Genomic DNA, 19,696 nt, shown 5'->3' on the forward strand with positions numbered 1-19,696 from the left:
GTGGTTGTGCCAGCAGGCAGCCTGGCCTTGGGCGATGTGGAAAGGGCCAGCCTGCAGAGGAAGGACAGACCTGCAAACGGTGGGACGCAGGCGGTGGCGGCGGCAACGGCAAGAAGAAAGGCGCCACGGGCCGGCGGAGAAGCGGGTTTCCGCGGGGGTCGAACAAAGGAATTCGCCCTCTGAAGAAAAGGGCCAAGCTCTGGGGAAGGGCTGGCCCCGGGAGGCCGAGACTCGAGTCCCAGGGAGCCAACGAAATCTGCCCCGAGTTGGACCCCAGCCGGGCGAATCTCACTTGAATAGGGGTGGCAGGGGATCGTCCCAAACGCTACCTTTCCCGGGGGGGAAGAAAACCCAGTGGGAGGGTGGGGGGAACTCTGCTCTGTGGTGGAGGCCAAATGCCCCCCATCCCCAGCCCCTGTCTCCTTGGCTCCTTGCCCCATTTTACAGGTGTTGCCAATCGAGGCTGCTCCCCTTTCTGGCTCCAGAGACCAGGGCCCACTCCGAAAAGTCAGAGGTCAGGGCCTTGGGGATACAGGCGTGCGGCCCCCTCCTTCCTTCCGCTGCAGCCACCCTGCCCTTGGAAGGGGTGGAGGGGACACGGTTGTAAGGTGCTCTGCTTCTTTCTCTGCTTGACATGAATAAGGGGATTAGGACGGCAAGTTTCCGTCGTTCACTCGGCCGGACAAAGGGCTCTGCGGGTCGAGCGGAGCAGCCGCTGATTAAACGACAGAGCCCTGTCACTCAGCATCATCCTAGGTACTTGTGTCCGTGACATAATCTTATTAGAAGATAAAACCGCCGAAATCCTTTTCATAATGAAAAGTTACATTTAATGGCTGGACTCGCCTCCTCGGACCCTGCCTGCCTTTCCCCCCTGGTTGCTGTTGGATATGGCTCGGCTGTAATTGGCATTTAAAGTATCAAGTCCGGGAGAAAAACGGGGTTTAGGGTTTTTGTAATCCCCCTAAACTGTCTTTGTTCGAAATCTCCACAGATACAAGTTTGTTAAGAGTAAATATTTGTGGATTGATACAACCACATCTCCCCCCTTGCAAACCCAATCTGGGAGGGGAAAAAATAGAAGAAAACCCTCTCCTGCCGGTCCGGTCCCCTTACTCCCGTTTCCCGGGCGGGCTGGGGCGCATGCAGGAGGGAGGGGGCTGGCCTCTCCCGAGCCAGTGGCCTGGGGTCTGGGGTCTGGGGCACAGAGAGCAAGGCACCGCACTCTCTCAGGCCCCTTTCTTTCCTTTGATTTTTCTGTTCCCTCAATAAACAGATCTCTTGAACTCACTGTTTTCGGGGCTGCTGGAGGGGGGTCGGTGGCAGGACTCCCCGAGAGGAGCTTTCCACTGCCCACCCTGGCTCTGCTTGCCTGCCTTCTGTGGGGGGGGCAAAGCCCCGGGCCAGGGAAACCTTCCACTGATTAGGGCACCCCAAGCCACACCCAGGGAGAGGGGCCGAGCTGCCGGGGCTCCCAAAAGAGCGGAGGCTGCTGTGGGGTCCGGGCTCCCAGCTCCAGCCCATCCCGGCTCCAGCCCAGCCCAGCCCAGCCCAGCCTGGCCCGAGATCGGATTCCTTCATAAATCAGCAACTGGGTGAAAAGGGCTATGCTTTGGAAAGGGCAGGACCGTGTGCGCGTATTAGAGCGCGCGGTTCCCAAATCCGGGCTAAACCCCTGGTGACACCGAAATTCATCAACCGCCACTGGTGCGCCCGCGGGCCCGGCGAGGAGGCCCAGCGCCCGGGTTCAGTGCTGCCTCAACTCCCGGGACTGGAAATCACACAGAGGAGCAGGCGCCGCCGCGCGGAGAGCTGGGTCTCGGAGGCCGTCGGAAGCCGACCCACCCGTATGTCTTATATGTCTGTATTCCCTGGCGGGGAAGGCAAACAGTTCTTCCGACCCCTTCTCTCCTCCTCTGGGCAGGGGGCATTCCGTGAGGGAAGGGCACTGACCCCCCTCCACCTCCTCCAGGCTGGGTGCCTGGGGGGCATCCCACAATTGCAGAGTGGAGCAGGGGCAGGCCGCACTGGGAGCCCATCATGCTTTTGGGCGCTACGGAGTAGAGCTCCCAAGGAGCTTGGTCTGGGGAGAGTAGATGAACCTCCCAGGCTAATCAAGTCAGTGACCTTCATGGGGGGGGCGGGACAGAGGCTCCTGCCCTTTCCTCCAAGATGCAGTCGGGCTGGGCAAGACTCTGCCGCCTGCTCCCCCTCCACACATCCCGTGCCCCACCACCATGCCTCCCCAGGAGCCCTGTCTGACCTGGGCAGCAGGCAGACCTGCCCTTGGTTTGCTTCTCAGGACCCCCCAAACCTGGGTAGGGGAGCAGAAGGATGGTCAAGGCCTGCTTCAGGAGGCTGCACTTCCTGGGCCTCCCACACAGGGCAGACAATGCATTCCTGTGGGGCCGCAGTAGGCTCCCTTCCCAGCAGAGAGGGAGACAGCCCGCTGGCTGAGCAGCCTGCCATTCTGGGGTCCGGCTAGTGAATCCTCAGAGCAACGCAGGGATGCTGGAATAGTCACCCCCATTTCATGGGAGAGAAAAGCTGAGGCTGGGGAGAGCCAACCCTTCCCTCCCTCAAGGTCCTTGGCCTGCTCCATTCCGGTCACCAACGGCCAAATGCCCTGAGAAAAAGTGCCTTTTCCCGGGATTCCTTCCCCTGGAGGAGGTGGCCCTGGAGCACCTGGCTGCTTGTCACCATTCAGGCCTGCCCCACCCCCCATATCCCTAGTCCCCAGGGAGTAGTCACACCCAGCTGGTCCCAGCCCAGCGGGGGTTGGGGGAGGGACCCTTCACGCAGAGTCCCTCCCCCGTGGCCTGCTCATTCACTCCAGCCAGCTGCAGTGGGCATCTCTGGCGCTCTGAACGGCCCTGGGAACTCTACCCCTGCTGGAAGTCAGGAAGCAAACAACTTTGTTTCTTCTGGAACTGGGCTGTAGGAACCTAGTTTCCCCCAACTCCCTAAGTTTACCCAGCTAGCACCAGGGTCAGCCAGGTGCTTCTCCAAGCTGGGGCGGGGATGAGACAAAGCCCCCACTCCATCCTCACTTTCTAAATGTGCCCACAGCTGCTGATATCCCCAGACACCCCCACCCGCCTGTCAGGACCCCCAGGTCAGTGAGGCAGCTCCGATGACTGCCAGTCTAGAAGCTGGACAGTTCAGGATCCCAGGGACCCCATCTTGCCCTGGGAATAACAAAGGAGGCCCCACCCCACCCCCAGGACTGTGTCTGTAGGGCCTGGGTAGGCCAAGGGAAGGGCATTCAGGAAGGGCTGTCAGCCAGGCCTGAAACCCAAGAAAGCCGCACAGTGGCCCCTTCTATCCGTCGCCCGCAGCAGTAGTTAAAGCAAACACGGCCCTTCACTGCCCCGTCAGTTACACCTTCCCCCCAAAATTACACACACTTTGAAACATTTTTTTCTGAGGGAAGATGGATGCTCCAGGAGATGTGAGGTCAAGGCTGGGCTGTTTCAAGTATATTATTCACAAATAAACATTTACTACACCCCCCCCAAAAAAAAGAAGGGAGGGAAGGAGAGAGAGAGAGGACAGAAAGAGGGAAAAAGAGAGAGGGGAGAGAGGAGGGAGGAGACAGGAGAGAGAGAGACACACAGAGACAGAGAGAGACAGACAGAAAGAAACCCCTATAGGCCACTGAGGAACCAAATCGTGTTGCTTTTGGCATTCAACGACAGGGCACATTTAGGACGTGAAGGGGGGATCCAGTGCCTGCCACTCCACTTCCCTGGCCTTTAGGAATCAACTTGTGCGCACACGGGCTCCGCCTTTACCCTGTCCTTCTCGCCACCTCCCCACTTCTGACTGCGGCAGCTGGGAGAAAAGACCTATCATTTTGATTTTTGCTCTTTGTTGCCATCAGCACAGGATCCCGGGGTTGGAGAGCGCTGCGGGAACTTCCGGCTGGGTCAGCCAGAAAGCCAAGGGCTCTGGTCTGCTGGCACCGGGATGACGACGGCAACGCGATTCCCTGGATGAGTGGATCATCCAGCTCTTGTCTCTATTCCTGAGCCCGGGCTTCACAGTGGTGGCCAGTAAATTGTAAGTTATAACTCATGTCACTGGGAGCATCCTCCATCCTTCTGCCTAAGTGGTGCCAAAGCAGGGCTTTTTACTATATTTTTTTCCTTCTTTCTCTCTTAAAAAACAAACAAACAAACAAACCACAGAGCCACGGGAGGAAGGCAGCTCTTTGGCTAAACACTTGGAGCCCACTGCAGGCGAAAACTTCACCAGGCCACAAAGTCTGAGCGGGAGGGGCCCCCTCCCACCTCCTGTGAGCATTCCTACCGAAGCTGCTCCCTCCCCCTCCTCCTCCTCCAAGTGGCGCACACACACACTTCTTCCTAATCTCACCCTGTCATTCGAATCACAAAAGCCAGCACTCTGGGTTCTTCAAATATAAATCTGCATTACTGAGAATGCTTTCCCAAGCTGTTCAAAAACCCCTGCCGCGTAGGACCGGTGCTGAGGAGCAATGGTCCAGCAGGCTGGGCTCTCCCTGCTGCCTGCACAAAGCACTCCAGGCACCTATGCCCTGCCATGCCCTGAGAAGGTCACCTGCCTCCTCTTCATGAGCAGGGGGAGAGAAGGGACCCAACCCCACCCCGCCCCAGACAGAGGCACCCTCTAAGGCTCTACCAGGTGCCCTGGGGTGTAGCCGGCTAGGTGGCAGCCTTGCCTCTGGTGTGCTGATGGGGGAACCCAGGGTACAGAGTGGAGGGAGGTGAGCCCAGGTCTGGCTCAGGGGCAAGTGTGCCTTTAGCTCCTGCCACAGAACAGGCTTGTGGCAAGCCCAGCAGGGCAGCCGCTCCTTGGGACAGGACCTATGGGCAGCATGGTGCGTGCGCAGGACATCAGGTCTTTCCTGCCATGCTCGTGGTGACAACGACAACTTCCAGAACATTTTAGCAATACTCCAGGCAGGATGCCATGCCCTACGGGGCACCTTATTCGGAGCCCTCTGAGTGCTCCCACCAGCCCTCCCCCATCGCCAGTCTTCACAGGTGGACAGGCTCTCCTTGAACAGAATGGGATGAGCTGGGGGTGCCAGGGCTGTGTGGTCCCAAAGCCAGGCCCCAAGGCACAGGGATAGAGGGAGTTGAGAGCCACCAATGACACAACTACACCTGAGACCTCGGCAGTGGGCTTCTCCCAGTTGAGCAGAATCTGGGTCACCCTAGCTCTGGGGAGGAAGGGGTGGCCGGGGAAGAGCACTGCTTTTGCCTTGCTCAGCAGCAGGGACAGCCTCTGTGGGTCCCCGAGACAGCTGGGGGAGAGGAACCTTGGAAGCGGCCGAAGAGTCCCCAGACGTGGGCTGGCAGAGTGTGCCTTTCAGTGCCCCGGGAAGGGACCCCAGACCTTTCCGTCTAGCAAAGCTCCAGTTCCTCCTCCTCTGAAGGTTGCCAGTACAGGCCTGAGGGTGGTGGCAGGGTGATTACAGCCTTGCACGGGGCCAGTGGGGTGTGCTGCTTGGGACAAGGTGGACTGCTGAGGGGTGGCACCCTGCTGCCACTGGGCTGGCTGGATTGCCAGGAATGGTGGCCAGAGAAGGTTGCCGCCTGGCTTTGCTCCCCACCTGGACCACGGCGGCCAGCAGGCTCCCGATGCTGGGGAGAGCAGGGCCCTTTCCTGGCATAAACACTTTAGAGGAAAGGAATGTGCGGGGAAGCACACTGCAGCCAGCTGGGGGAAACTAAAACAAGAAAATCATCGCTGGGACTCAGAGGGCTTTTTGTGAAGCTCCACCAATGCCCGGACGGCCCTGCTTCTGCTGAGGTGGGCGCATCCCACCTGGACAGGCTCCGCGGTGGTGGCTGCATCGAGCTTCAGACACTGCTGCCCACCAGGCGCCCTGGCAGGAACCCACACAAAGGCTGTTGCTTGTACAGCGACAGACACAGATGCGTCTCCGGCCGTCAGACCTGGGAGCTGTCGTACAAGTGATTAGACTCCATTTTGTGACAGATTTTTGGACTCTTCCCTCTTCCAGAGCCTCTAGGAATTGGCCACCTCCTTGGGACACAAACACTTCCAGGCGCGAGCGCGAGAGACGGGCAACGGGCTAGAACGGAGTGTTACATAATTCTCCCTGGCCAAGCCATCTAGGAGGAAAAAAAAAAAAAGGACACTGGGAGGGGGGACCTTTTTTTCCCCCTCAAGATTCTGCAGCGGACAGAAAGAGGTGTGGAGGTTTTGTGCTTCCTCTCGGCTTCCAAAGGGGCTGAGGTTGCCCTGGGTCCGGCAGAAATGCTGCTGCCGCCGGCTGGTGCTCGGCTTTGCTCGTCCAGCAGGACGCCACTAATCCCCCCTGTGGTGCGTAAAATAACTTTGCATGTCTGGGTGCCCGGGATCTTGGGGAACAAATCGAAAGGAGGGAGAGCCGATGTTTACTAAAAATGGCAACTGCTTTGTTAGGACAGAACGCTGCAGCTCCTTACTGGCAAAGGACACGGGTCTTCAAAAGTTACGGGGTGGGGGGCAGGGAGGAAGGCTGGGGGTGGGGAGCTGTGAATTTCCCCCGGACCGCTGACGCTGAGACTTGGCAAAATGGAGAAGGCACGTTTCTGCGCCCACTTGCCTGGATTCTTGTCTGAAAAGCATTTGCGCACAGATGAAATAAATATGTATTTGCGCTTCACAAAGGAGGGAAAAAAGGAATCGTGAATAAAAAAAGATATTTTCACGGTGCAAAGAACAGTGTTCCCAAAAAGCTCCCACCCACTTCTTGGACCTTGCCGGCCGTGGTGTTCATGCAGCCGACCAGAGATTCAAGATCCGCAGAATTGTCTCGATAACAACCAAGCCTGGAAGCCACCCTGCCCACCCCAGCTCAACTGCTAGACCTCAACCCCAGATACCTAATTGGTATTATTGGAAGAAAAGAGGGGACGGGGAGGAGGAGCCGAACACTGAGAGCTAAGAGAATGATGCCCCCCTAGAGGCTCCAGCCTGGCAGGCCCCAGACTGGGACTCAGGGTCCAAAATCGGTACCAAAATGTATCCCAGCATCCCAGTACTGGATGGGAACAGCCCCTAACTCCAGGCTCGCAGCCATCTTCTCCTTTCCTTTTTAAAACATGATCGCCTCGCACACCGCACACCAATGCAGCCACCATCAATATTCTGTACTGCGACATCCAGCTCAACCAGGGGACCTTAGGGTTCAAAATCTGGGGAACCAGCAGCTCTATAAAGAATATGGGGCTTCTACGACAGGTTTGGATGGAGCCTTTTCAACGTGTTTTAAACATTTCTCCATCACACAGACTTCCCAGCCCACTGGCCCCCACATGTTGAGTTCTTGAAACTGGTGGTGACTGGTCCATAGTGGGCGACACTAATGGACAGGAGCCCAGCTCAGGTAAAGCAGGGCTAGGCGAGGGGCGAGGGGCATGGGGCGTGGTGAACCTCAGCAAGCTGCTCCCTATGTAGGAGCTAAGTCTTCAAGCACTTCCCACAACAAACGACCTTTCCCATTTGAAGGGTGCTGCTTCCTAGCCTGGCTGAGGCCCACAGCCTCAGCTTCTCTCCAAATTAGCAAATGAGTGCAGGGCGTAGCAGCAGCCCAAATCAGTAGCAGGGTGCCCAAGTCTGGGGTGCTTCCCACAAAGCAAGAGGCCCATGGCTAGGACTCTGGAACCTGCCAAAGAGTTAAGCTTTTGCACGGACCCCAATTGGTGCCTGCAGAATCGCCATCAAGCAAGCAGGAAGAACAAGGTGCAAAAGGCAGCTCCTGCCGTGCCCCCAGATGGGCAGAGTGTGAGTAGAACCTCTGAGGGTAGGATCTGAAACTCAGTGTGGGCCCTGCATTTGCAACCAGTCACTGGGCAAAGCCAGTGGGTACCCTAGCCACTCAGCCCTAGACACCAAACTCTCCCAGAGCCCCGGCACACAAAACAAAAGGCCAGCATTACCTCTGATCTGTCGCAGGCCCCTGGCCACACAACAGCTAGGATCTCGGCTTAAAAATGAAGGTCAGCAGCGTGCTGGGATCAACTCTTGGTCCCTGGCCTCGACCGGGAAGGCGTGAGCTATAGCAGGGCAGAGCAGGCGCTTCCCCGTGAGCCACGGCCAGCCGAGAAAGGAGGCCTTCCGGGGGAGGGAACGCGGACCACTCCCTTCTTCAAGCGTTCCTTTTCCTCTTCCGACACCGCTTCTCCAGCTAAATACGCAGGGAAGCGCAAAATTCCCGCATGGGACGATCTGAGGAAGCTGGACTGCCCTTTCTCTCCACCAGGGATTTAAATGCAGCTGACCGCCTGGTAGGAGGGAGCCCTGCCTCCGACTGCCCACATCTACGCCCTTAAGCACCAGCTTCTTCTAAAAGGCTCCCTAAGTCAGGCCTCCTGTCAGCCACAGGCCTTCCAGTTGCACCCCAACTCAGCGGCCCTGCATGGGTTTCCGGGTCCACCAGGCCGGCCCAGCCTGCGCAGCCCTTGGAGCAGCCGGGCCTAGCGGCGCGCAGAGCCCCTAGCCGCCACAGCGTGGGCAGGCGGTGGTAGTGGTGGAGGCGGCGGAGGAGGCAGCGGCGGGGAAGGAGGAGGGTGAGAGGCGCTTACTGTTGGTAGTCTTGTTTGCAGTAGAGTTTCCGATCCCGGAAGTAGCAGCTGGTGGTGAGGGCTTGCTGACACGCCGCGCACTGCAGACACTCCTCGTGCCAGGACGATTCGTTGACTCGCATTAGGAAGCGGTCGGAGATGGGCCTCTGGCAGCCCTCGCACACGGCGGGATGCGGGCAGTCCGAGCCTGCAGCGCACAGGGCGAGAGCCCGCCCGTCAGCGCCGCGCGATTCAGCGTCCGGTTCCCGCGGCGCCCCGAGTCCCAGCCCCGAGGGCGAGGGCGTCCCAGGAGCGCCAGAGGCCGGCTACGGTCCTAACCAGCTCGTCCAAGCGCCGAGAGCCTGTGGCTGGACGCTGCGCTCGCCCTTGCTCCGGAGAGATCTCGCTGGGCGCTAACGTCAAGGGCCAGGAGCATTGAGGGTTTGCGGGCTGCGACCCGGGCAGGCGAGGGGAGGCTGCGGCGCTTGTTGGCGGACACGCCCCACCATCGCGGTCCTCTGCTCCGTGCCCTCAGTGTCCCCCTACCAACCCGTGGTGTGGGTGGCCCGTGGGACCTTCTGCCAGAGGCTCCCCCTCGGCAGGTGACCTGGCATCTCTCCGAGGTTCATCCAGGTAGCAGCTTGGTTCCCCATCACCCTTTGCCAGCTGTAGGCTACCCGGGTCGGAGGGATCGTTCCAGAACCCTCGACCCCGCAGCGGCTGGCAGAGGGTGGCCACAGCCTGTCCTAACTGCTCGCGCACAGGGGGATGTCCCCCGCACACCTGCAACCGGACTCCGGTCGCCTCCTCTCCAGCCATCCCTCCAAGAACCTCCCGCCTATGAGCCCACCCCACAGGTCCTCTGGCAAGCCCATCTTCTTCATCCGCCAACACCCGTGTCCCCTCAGGCTCGCGACCCCCCGCACTCACCGAGCAGCACCCCCAGGGTGGCAGGTCCGGGGCGCAGCGCGTGCTCTTCCATCTTGATGCCGTCCAGCATCTTGGCGCAGTCCGTCTGCCCGCGAGGGAAGCACCTCTCCAGCGACTCGGGACCTGTTGCTATATCCATGGGACGCGGGGCGCGCTGCAGACCACGCCGGCCAGGCTGCTTTGCTCGCCCGCCCGCCCGTCCGGCCGGCCGGCCGGCCCTGGAGCCGAGGAGGCGCGGCCCCCGCGGGGCTGGGGCTGAGGCCGGGGCCGCCCGCTGTCCCCGGCGAGCGTGCGGCGGTGGCGGCGGCGCGCTGGCCCCGGGCCCCGGTGACGGGCCGGGGCGGTGGCACCCGCGCCGTGCTCTCCCTCCGGGTCCCTCGCTGCCACGCGCGGCTCCTCTGTCACCTGCTTGTCAGCGCCGGAGCCCCGCGGCGGTGGCGGTGGCGGTGGCGGCGACAGCGGCAGAGGCGGCGGCGCGGACCGAGTCCCGCGAGGAGGAGGAGGCGGCGGCAGCGGCGGCGGCGCGGGCGGGGGAGGGGCGCCCCGCGGGGCTGGCGGGGCGGGGGGCGCGGGCGGCGCGGCGGGGTCCCGGGCGGGGCGCAGCGGGCCGCGGGCTCCGGGCGCGCTCCCCGCGCTACTCCAGTGCCATGGTGCGCCCGCCGGGCCGCTCGGTTTAGAGCTGGGGCTGGAGGCGGAGGGATACCCCGGCCGCAGCCGCCTCACGCTCCCAAACTTCCTGACATTTGAACTCATTGGCGCGCCTCGTATCCCTGCGCCGGGACGCGCCGGCCGCCCCACGTCAAATAGTGCCGCGCCGCCCCCCCCACCACCTCCGGCGCTCCCCGTGCGCCCCCCGGGCCTGCGCCCCCCGCGCCGCGCGCCCGGCCCCGGCACCCCGACCGCCCGCCCCGGCCCTCGCCCAAGTCCGGGTCGTCTTCGAAACCAATCCCTCTGCCCCACCCCCTGGAAAAATTGATTTGGGAGTTGGGGAGCGAAGTTTTTTTTTTTTTCCTTCCCTTCCTCTCGTGCCTTCTTGATTATTAATATTTTGCCCAAAGCTCCCGCGCTCAGAGGAGTGGCCCCGAGCAAGGCCCGAGCGCCGCATGGACGGCAGCGGCGAGAGCGGCGGCGGCAGCCCCGGGACCACCCCCCCCCACCGTCGGCTGAGGTAGGTCTCCAGGGTTGCTGAGCCGGCGGTCCCCCACCCGAGCGGGCGGCGGGCCCCGTGGAGAAAGAGGGCTGTCTACGGGGACTGAGGGGCCCGGAGAGCCGAGGGCGAGGGCTGCGGGCCCCCTGACTCGCGGGATGCGGCCGTGGCCCGGGGAGACACGGGAAAGGGGTCCTAGGTCGTTTCAGGCCTGGCCGCGAAGCGAAGTGGATGTGGGCCCTGGGATCCAGAGTGAAGGGACTTCGGGGGGACAGGCCCCAGGTATAGAAAATGTTAAGTTCCGAGACTGGGGTACCCTGGCCGGGGCAGGGACGATGGGCGGGAGCCAACCCTGCCATGCTTTGGAGTGAGGGGCGCGGTTGGAGGTGGTGACCCAGGGCCGGTTGGCTTACTCCTAGGAGAGCGCGTTGGCCGCAGTGTAGGACGGCCTGCAGGCAGGCGAATAACCCTGCCGCGGCGACCCTAGAAAACAGCGCCCTGGCAAGCCCGGGCAACGTGGGCCTCGGCGTCCTAGAGGCAGGGCTGCAGGCGCCCACGGGGCCTGGCACCCGCGTCGGGCGCGGGAGCCGACTGCGTCGGGCTGCAAGCGTGATATCGTGCTTGAGGCCCGTTGCGCTAGCTGGGGTGTGGGATAGGGTGGGGCATCCCCAGGTGCCCACCAGTGTGAGATGATGGGGCCTGGAGCCGGAAGGCGGATGCCACCCCCGGGCAGGCGCGGGTTGACCCCTGGGAGCCGCTGCGCCGGGCGGCCCCGGCCCCTCCCGGAGCGGAGCAGCGGTGCGGAGCGGGGCGGGGGCGGAGGGCAAGAGAGGCGGGTCCCCTGACCCCGCTGCAGGCGAGAAGGCGGATCGGATTGGAAGCCTGCGGGAGGATGGGTCAGAAGTGGCCCCCTGTGCGGCAAGGGGCCCCCGGCTTTGTGGCGGATTAGAGGCCCCCGCCCCACCCCAGTACCTGCGTGCTTGCCGGTGGGTGTCTGTGTGTGCCTGTGCGCATCGGCTTGCCCGCCTCCGGGACACCCGGCAGCGTGCAGTGTGGCTCGGCGCGCCCTGCGCTTCTGCGTCCTCGAGACTTTGTGAGCTCGCGCTGCGTGCATCTGCGACCCTCGTGCATTCGTGCGTGCGTGCCTGCCCGCATCCAGGTGTTGGGACGGCTTTGTTGTGTCTGCCGTTTTGCGGTGCCCCTCCGTCTTTGTGTGCCAGCCCCTGTTCTGCGTCTTGGGGCCCTGTCCTGTGTGTGTGCGCAAGCGTCTCCAGGTCACCTGTGCCTGCCTGCCTGCCTCGTGTCTCTGGGCTCTGGAGCGAGGTTGGGTGGCGTGGCTCCTGGAGGTGTGTCTCGTGCGGCTTTGTGTCTCCGTGTATTGCTGGGCGCCTTTGTGTGTCTGTAGGCAGGAAGGGTGCGTGAGTGCGTGTGGAGTTCCTTCTCCACGTCCGTGGGCCCCAGTGTTTGCTCAGCTTGGCAACCCCAGGCCTTGAGCCCCCGGAGGTTGGGCCTGTGCGCTCCTCTCGGGGTATGTGGAGTAGGGATGCGGCAGCGGCAGCGAGGAACCGGGCGGGCAAGCTCTGGTCCACGGAGCCGGGAGCTGCGGAGCCCCGCGCGGCCAGCGGGTGGGCCTGGTGCCTTGTGCCCTCTGCTGGCCGCGCTGTGCGCGTGCAGCTGCTGCCCAGCCGCGGCTCGCAGGCAAGAGTCCGCAAGCAGCAAGCCGTAGCCAGCATCCGCACCGGCTTCTTCCACTTGCACGTGGGAACCTGCCTCCGGTCACAGGCCTTGCACATCCACCTGAGCCCCAGTCGCTGTTGAAACTTCCCAGGCCCCTGCCTCAATTTTCCATTCTCCTTCCCTGTGCCAGCCTCTTTCTCCGGGCCCCTCTTTCCCCGGCTCAGCTGAATGGGAATCCCTAAGGCCCGCAATCCAAGGCTTCCCTGACCCTGAGGTTGCGGTTCAGAGCTCAGGAGGAGCCAGTGGCTACGCCCGAGGCTCGTTCCCCAGGGACCCCCAAAGGCCGGGTCTCAGCATAGAAGAATGTGTGCTCCGGTTGGGCGCCATCCTCGCAGATACCCAGTGCTTGTCCCCGAATCGCAGCCGGCTGCCGAGGTGAGGGGCCGGAGCGCTCACCCGACAACTGCGGAGGCGCGCTGCCTTCTCTGGCGCACCGTAGGACTGCTGAACTCGCAGCGTGGTCCCCATCCCCGTCTGTTCCGCTCATTTTCTCTGTATCTCCCCCGCCACATTCCGCAGAGGACCAGGTCCTCTGTCTTTGTCCTGCTCTCCGGTCCCTGTTCCCAGGCAGTGGAATCGGCAGGACCCGCATTCTTCGCACCCAGATGTGCGAAAGAGCTCCTGCGCCTTCCGGCCGCTGCTCCTGCCGAAGAGGCAGACTGGACAGCAAGAACCGGGCCCGGGCCTGCGGCTCCCGGCGGCCGCTTGCTCCGAGCGCCGGCTGATGGGGCTGCACCTTGGCTCTGAACACCAGCCGCTTCACATCCCCTACAACAGGACACAACCAGGAGAAAGGAGCGCGCAGGCGGGAGACTGGGATCTCGACCATACCCTGGCATCCCCACCCCTTCCCAGTCTTCTCCAGCCCATCGCTACCCGCCTCCAGCGAGCGCAACTCTGAATGCTGATTCGAGGATGAAGCGGTGGCCGTCCTGCCCCGGCCCTTTGGCGCTTTTGGCCAGATCCACAGCGGGGGTCCCCTAGCTGGAGGAGCGCGGGTCTGGACTAGGACGGAGCCCCAGGGCGCAGACGGGGAAGGCACAGATGAGGAGCCACCAGCATGAGAGGAAGCAAGCTGAAATTCCTCAGCCCCAGCCCCAGCCGCTAGAGGTGGCCAGGCTGGGCTGTGGGCCCCAGTTGGGAGCCGCTATTGCCCCAGTCAGTGGCCTGGGTAGAGAACCACGCAGACTCTGGAAATGGAGATGGGAAGCCAGAGCCCGCCGCGGTGCTGGGCGCTGGGCGCTGGGAATTTCCTTGCCAGCAGTGGGTGGCTGCGAATTTCCTTGCCAGCGATGGGTGGACCCACGCTGGCTTGAGTCCTAGCCATGTGGACTGGAGGGCCAGGTCCCTTGTCAGCAGAGAAGGCCCTGTGTGACGATCACAGCGACGGGGCCACTTTCCTACACAAAGTGTGGTCTTCCTGTGTCAGCACGCAGTGGGGGAACCCTAGAGGGGAGAGTGGCTGGGGAAGAGGAGTCTCCTATGGGGTCCTTTTGCTTCTGGGCAGGGAGTCGATTCCTCCTTTCCTGTCTGTGTCTTCCATACTGGAAGGAGAGGGGGATGACCTGGAGACAGCTGCCAATGGATGCTGCAGTGAGCCGTGTACTGGTATGTCCCTGTGCACAGTCCCAGACCCAGTCTGGTTCCTGGGACCTCCTTGCCTCCCTGGGGGCTGCCACAGCCTGTTGTGGCCACAGGCTACAGCTTGCTCACTGCACAAGGGCTGGTCATTAGCCACAGGACTCTCCAGCACCTGGGGCAGGAGATACAGCTCCTTTAGGTCAATTTAGAGAGCGACAGAGCCGTGGCTGGGTGGCCCAGTGCTCAGGTCTCCCACAGGCCCAGGGATAGGATAGAGAAGGTGGAGAGCAGATCTTAGGAGCTGTGTGACCCTGGGATCTTACTTGCCCCGTCCCAATGCACTTTAGCTTTGGGAGCACCTGACTCACAGAGGGGTACACCATTGTGCACACAGTAGGTGTGATTAGATGGAGGGGGATGGGGGAACCTGCTATTCAGACTAGGGGGAGATTGCAGCTGTCTCCCCTCCCTCCAGGGCCTCCTAAAGTCAGCCCACCCTTCCTTTCAGAGTAGGTGAAGCCCTGGGCCAGACATTGCCACACCCAGCAGGGATAGCTCAGTGGCCCCCACATCCCTGGCTGCCTGGGAGCCCACAGCAGTGTCGGCAGGGCAGCCACGGCAGCCATGGCCTGGGAAGCAACAGCGGGCCACTCGCCAGGTGTCGTTTATGTTTGTTTTTTAAAGGAGTAGTTTCCTTTTAAAAACTCAGTCTTTGGATTTTGTGCAAATAAATTTCCTCCCTGAATCCTGGGAGCTAGAACAAAGAGAAGGGGCAAGGCCCTATGTGAAGCCATAAAAACCCCATTAGGGTACTAAGAATAACTTGCAGAGAGACATATTCTGTGAATTCACAAAAGCCAGAAAGCCTGTGGGTCTCCAGCCCCCCAAGTTCCCTGGCGGGGGAGAAGGGGCAAGCCAAAACTATTATCTGCAGCCACTTCAAACACACCCAGGGCTGACCTGAGGTAGGGGCTCTCCGCTTCCTGCAATGACTTGGTATCTAGTAAAGTTTTTATGAGTGTCTGTGCAAATAACTGCATTGGGTTGCATTTGTAACGGCGAGTGTCACTGTACGGAGAAGGTGCATGCGTCCTCAGAAAAGAATGACAAAGTGAGTATGAGGGTGATGCCAAGACCTGCACACCAGACTGGGGGTGGGGGCGCTGGCCAGTCCCACTGCTGACCTCCACCTCTATGATGGGGGTAGGGGGTTGCCCAGGGACGCAGCTTTGGGGCTTGCCACGTGAGGGTGCTCAGGCCTAGGAGGTGGGGGGAGGTGCAGAACCCCAAGGTTATGGAAGCTTTATGCCAACAGCGCACGGCATGCCTTTTGCTTATCACACTCTCAGCTTTCTTGGTGAGGTCAGATGGACAATAACTCGGGGTGCATGTGGTGGGCATCATTGCATCATCCAAGTGGCAGGGAAGCCTGGCTTTCTAGAACATGAGCAGAGGAATTGGCAGAGAGGCGAGGTTGAATGGAGACCTGGCACCCCAGCCCTCTCCCTACAGGGTGGTGGAGGTAGGGGACAGGATGGGTTTCCTCCTGTGTGCTGGAAAGGCTCGTGTAGGGGTTCCGCCACTCACACCTGCCCCTTGGAGGGTGAAGGGTGTATTCTAGGGGACGAGGCTGAGGGTACCCAGCCCATCGTCCAGGTGTTCACAGAACAGCCCAGGGACTGGGACCCAGCCAGCAGGTGCATTGTGTGTGACTCCCATGCTCTTGACATGTTTACAAATGATCACAGTTTTTTATTGACATGTAACATATGTATAGGAATTTATACAGAGCATCAAGTCACAGGAATGACACACCCCTGTCACCCAGTGCTTAGGTGAAAGGAGGGAGTGTTTCCAACTTCCTGGAGTTCCTCCTCCCAGGCACACCCTGCTCCTTCCTACAGGGACATCATGTGCAAGTCCAGCCTGGTTTTGAGGTTTCATTTTTTAAGTCTATACTTGTTTTCATCTTCTTGGGTGGCAGAGCGACAGACAGATATGTTGCCTGCTGACTCACTCCCTCAAATGGCTGCAATCGCCAGGACTAGGCTAGGCCACAGGAGCCAGGAGCCAGGAACTCCACCTGGGCCTCCCGCATGGGTGACAGGACCCCAAGTATGTGGGATGCCATTTGCTGTCTTGCAGGTGCATGAAAGGCAGTTATGAAGAGTGGAGGAGAGAGAGAGAGATCTTCCATCTGCTGGCTCACTCTTCCAATGGCCACGTCGGCTGGAGCTGGGCTGGTCTGTAGTCAGGTGCTTCCTCTGAGTCTCCCACGTGGGTTCAGGGGCCCAAGCACTTGGATCATTTTTTCCACTGCCCTTCCCAGGTGCATTAGTAGGAAAGTGACTTGGAAATGGAGCCGCTGAGATTCCAGTTGGCACCCACAGGCAATGCTGGCACTGTAGGTGGAGGCTTAGCCAGCTACACTGCGACACTGGCCCTGGTTTTGAGTTTTACGTCAGTGGAATGACACAGCATCTGTGCTTTGTCCTACTTCGAACATGAGATTTTGCTTGAGAAATGGGGCTTCTCCTGACATGTCAGGAGTTTACTCACTCTGAGTCTTCATCCCAATGGGGCTCTCTGCCCCCCAGTCTTTCCTCCCACCCCCCCCCAAGCAGTTTGTGTTGGTAACTCCTGCTGGTGTTTCCCCCGTCCCCAAATCCCATACACTGGGGAAGGACATCTAGAATCTTCTCTCATACCTGGTCCTTGCATTACAGCCAGGACCCTCAGAGACCAACAGCATGAGTCTTTAGAACAGGTGAGGACATCAGTAACTCAAAGAGGGAAAGTCCCTTGCCTGGGGTCACACAGTGTGACAAGGTATCAGATCATAGATTTGAAAGAAGGGCTGGTTGGATTGCCTCCAAACCTCAGGCCCTTGTCACCACCTCCCTCCACCCCCACCCCGCATGGCTCCCCCAGGCGCTCTGGTCCAGGCGTGAACAATCCCCTCCTGCCTCCTTCTAGGAGGGAGGAAGCTGGACTTTCTCCAAAGGAAACGCTGGGAAACACAAAACCCAAAACAGAAAACAGGGCAGGGATGGTTCCCAGGCCCTGGCCGCCTAACCCCGGGTGATGCAAGTCTCGCCCGGGCTGCACCAGTGCCGGGTCCCCGACTCATCGTGGGAGAGCAGTCTGTGTGCTGCCCTGAATGTCTACACACACACATGGCAAGTGCTCCTCATTGGTGGTCCCATGTGCCCACGAGGGAGATGTTACTGTAGAGGACTGCTTTCCCGATGGACAACTCAGGCCTGGGAGGCCAAATGTCCCGCCCTGGAGAGCAAGCGTCTGAGCCAGGCTTTGCATGTGACCCCTATGCTTGTCCTGGCTCTGAGTTTCCAGCTCCACCATCTTGTGCCACGTGCCCTCTCTTATTGTACCGGAGATGTAGCCGGATGCTCTCCCTCCAGTGCTCAGAGATTCTGGGGGGGTTGGGGGTGGGAGGTAGAGGGGGTGGTTTTAATTGACCTGGCTCAAGGTTTAGCTCCAAGGGTCACTGGCCCATTTTTCCGTCAGAAAAGTGGGACTATTACTGCGTTCCATCACCATTTAGGAGTTCTGCCAGGTCTTCGTGAGACAGGATGAGCTGGCAGTGGCCTGTCGGAGAAAGGAGGAAGTTCAGTGTCCTTGCAAAAGGTCCTGGGGCAGGAGAAAACCTGCCCTGTTGGATGGAGATCCCCATGACTGGGACCCAGTGGGGCTCTGGTGAGTGGCTGAAGGTGGAAGCCTGGCCAGACCACAGGACAGTGTAAGCAATGGTGAAGAATGCGGACTTGAACCCAGGGGCAGCTGAGAGCTGAGGGGAGGGTCGATGCGGGGCAGTGACACGGTCAAGTTTGTTTTGAAGGAAGATCTCTTTGGCTGTGGCAAGGGGTGAGTCCATAGGCAGGAGGCCGGTGTTGAGGCCTCTGGGTTTCAATATCCCTTTTGTATGGAAAAAGGTTGGGCAGTCGGCAGAGCAGAGTTTATCCTCCAATTTCCCATAGAGGTCGCATTTCCAGATTCAGGGTTTCATGTTACACAGAGTTATTCTTTCTGGAATGTGTCCCCCGAGCAACCCCCTGGACCCTGTGTGGAAGGAGGGGCTCCTCTGAAGGCAAAATGTACACACACACATACCCTCAGCATCTTGGCCCTGGGACTTGGCAGCACTGCCCCTGACGTGGTCCAGCAGCCACCAGGCAGGGCAGTGCCCAGGCAGCAAGCCCTGCCAACAACACTAACGGCCATCAGGATGTTTACAGATGACCTACTAGTCCTGGCCTTGTGTGCAAGCTTCTGCGACATCACTTAGCTTGTGCAATTATACCCTGAGCCGGCAAGGGAGCTGACAAGGAAAGGGAGGGCGCAGGTGACTCAGGTGTGCTGTGGAGCCTGGCTGGATCCAGGCAGTCCTGCCACTGTTCCCAGTCTGCAGAGAGGCCAGAAAATTCCATCCTGGGGGTCTTGGCCTCTTCCTCGGCTCCAGCCCACACACAGTACAGCAGTTCCTCTCCCTGGAAGAGCCTGCTAACTCAGGCTTTCCCAACTCCGGGAAAGGGTTCCAAGTCCACACTTGGCTCCCTTGCTTTGTCTGTTCTCCTGCCCCTGGGCTCCCTGCATCATGCGCCATGCGCCAAGCAGGCTGGGCCTCCACCCCCCTTCCACTTCCCAGGCATGGGGCGGGCTATTCCTGTGGCTGGTTGGCTCTCTCTTCCCTTTTCCCAGCTCACTTCTGCTCCTGCTGTCCTCAGTGCAAACGTCTCACCTCCTCCAGGAAGCCCTCCCTTCACTGGACCAGCTCAGGCCTCAACCCACCTGTGTTTCCCTTCATGGTGTGATGCTGCTGGACTTCTTCACCTTGTCCTTTGCAGGGACTGAGAGAAACTCAGGGGCTGAACACAGAAGGCACCCCTGGAACAGAGTATGTCCTTATTAGGATTGGAGTTGTGGTATGGTGAGTTAAGCAGCCACCTGCAATGCCAGCATCCTGGAGGAGCACCAGTTCAAGTCCAGGCTGCTTTACTTCTGATCCAACTGCTTGTTAATATTCTGCAAAAGGCAGCAGAAGGTGGCCCAAGTGCTCGGGCCCCTGCCCTCCATGTGGGAGACCTGATAGAATCTCAGGTTCCTGGCTTCGACCTGTCTCAGCCCTGGCCGTTGAAACCATTTTGGGGAGTGAAACAGTAGATGGAAGACCCTTTCTCTCCCTCTCTCTCTCTCTGCTATTCTGCCTTTTAACTTTTAAAAAATCTGTAAAATAAAATAAAATAAAGTAAAATAAAAGAAAATAAAGAATGTGGTCCAGGTTGTGCTGGGTGGGTGCTCACCCCTTCTCTGTGGGCCAGCTGGACACTCAAGCTAGGAAGCCATCTCACCATGGGGGGGGCTGCTGACCGCTGGCACTGAGTCAGTTGGCCCCCCATCTCCCTCCCAGGAGCACCAGGCATGGAGGAGAAGCGCATGTGCAGCTGGAACTGGCCGAGCTCCACGCTGGGGAAACCAGGGCCACTCGGTCTTGGGAGAGGGAAACGGGGACTGGCAGGTGGGGGTCGAGAGGGGGCGAGGAAAGAAGCGGCTGCTTGTTAAGATTTTTCTTGTTAACGATATGCACATCCATTTATACCTATACATAATATATACTACACACATATATACGCATATGTCTACATACACTTCTCAAAGGAAGATATTCAGATGGCTAATAGACATATGAAAACATGCTCAGACTTCCTAGCTCTTAGGGAAA

At 60.0% G+C, this 19,696-nt stretch overlaps 1 protein-coding gene across 1 annotated transcript in view; it reads right to left on the reverse strand.

The window, feature by feature from the left end:
- LMX1B (LIM homeobox transcription factor 1 beta) overlaps positions 1-9,750 on the reverse strand; it is a 67,554-nt gene extending 57,804 nt beyond the window's left edge. The window contains exons 1-2 of the mRNA XM_004593564.2: positions 9,492-9,750; positions 8,583-8,769 (exon numbers count right to left, since the gene is read on the reverse strand). Coding sequence (XP_004593621.1) covers positions 8,583-8,769; positions 9,492-9,630 — 326 coding nt within the window. The 5' untranslated portion in view covers positions 9,631-9,750. The remainder of the gene's footprint in view (positions 1-8,582; positions 8,770-9,491) is intronic.
- Between the last annotated feature and the right edge of the window lie 9,946 nt (positions 9,751-19,696).

This window comes from Ochotona princeps, chromosome 14, assembly GCF_030435755.1.
Source record: "Ochotona princeps isolate mOchPri1 chromosome 14, mOchPri1.hap1, whole genome shotgun sequence".
NCBI classification, from domain to species: Eukaryota; Metazoa; Chordata; class Mammalia; order Lagomorpha; family Ochotonidae; genus Ochotona; species Ochotona princeps.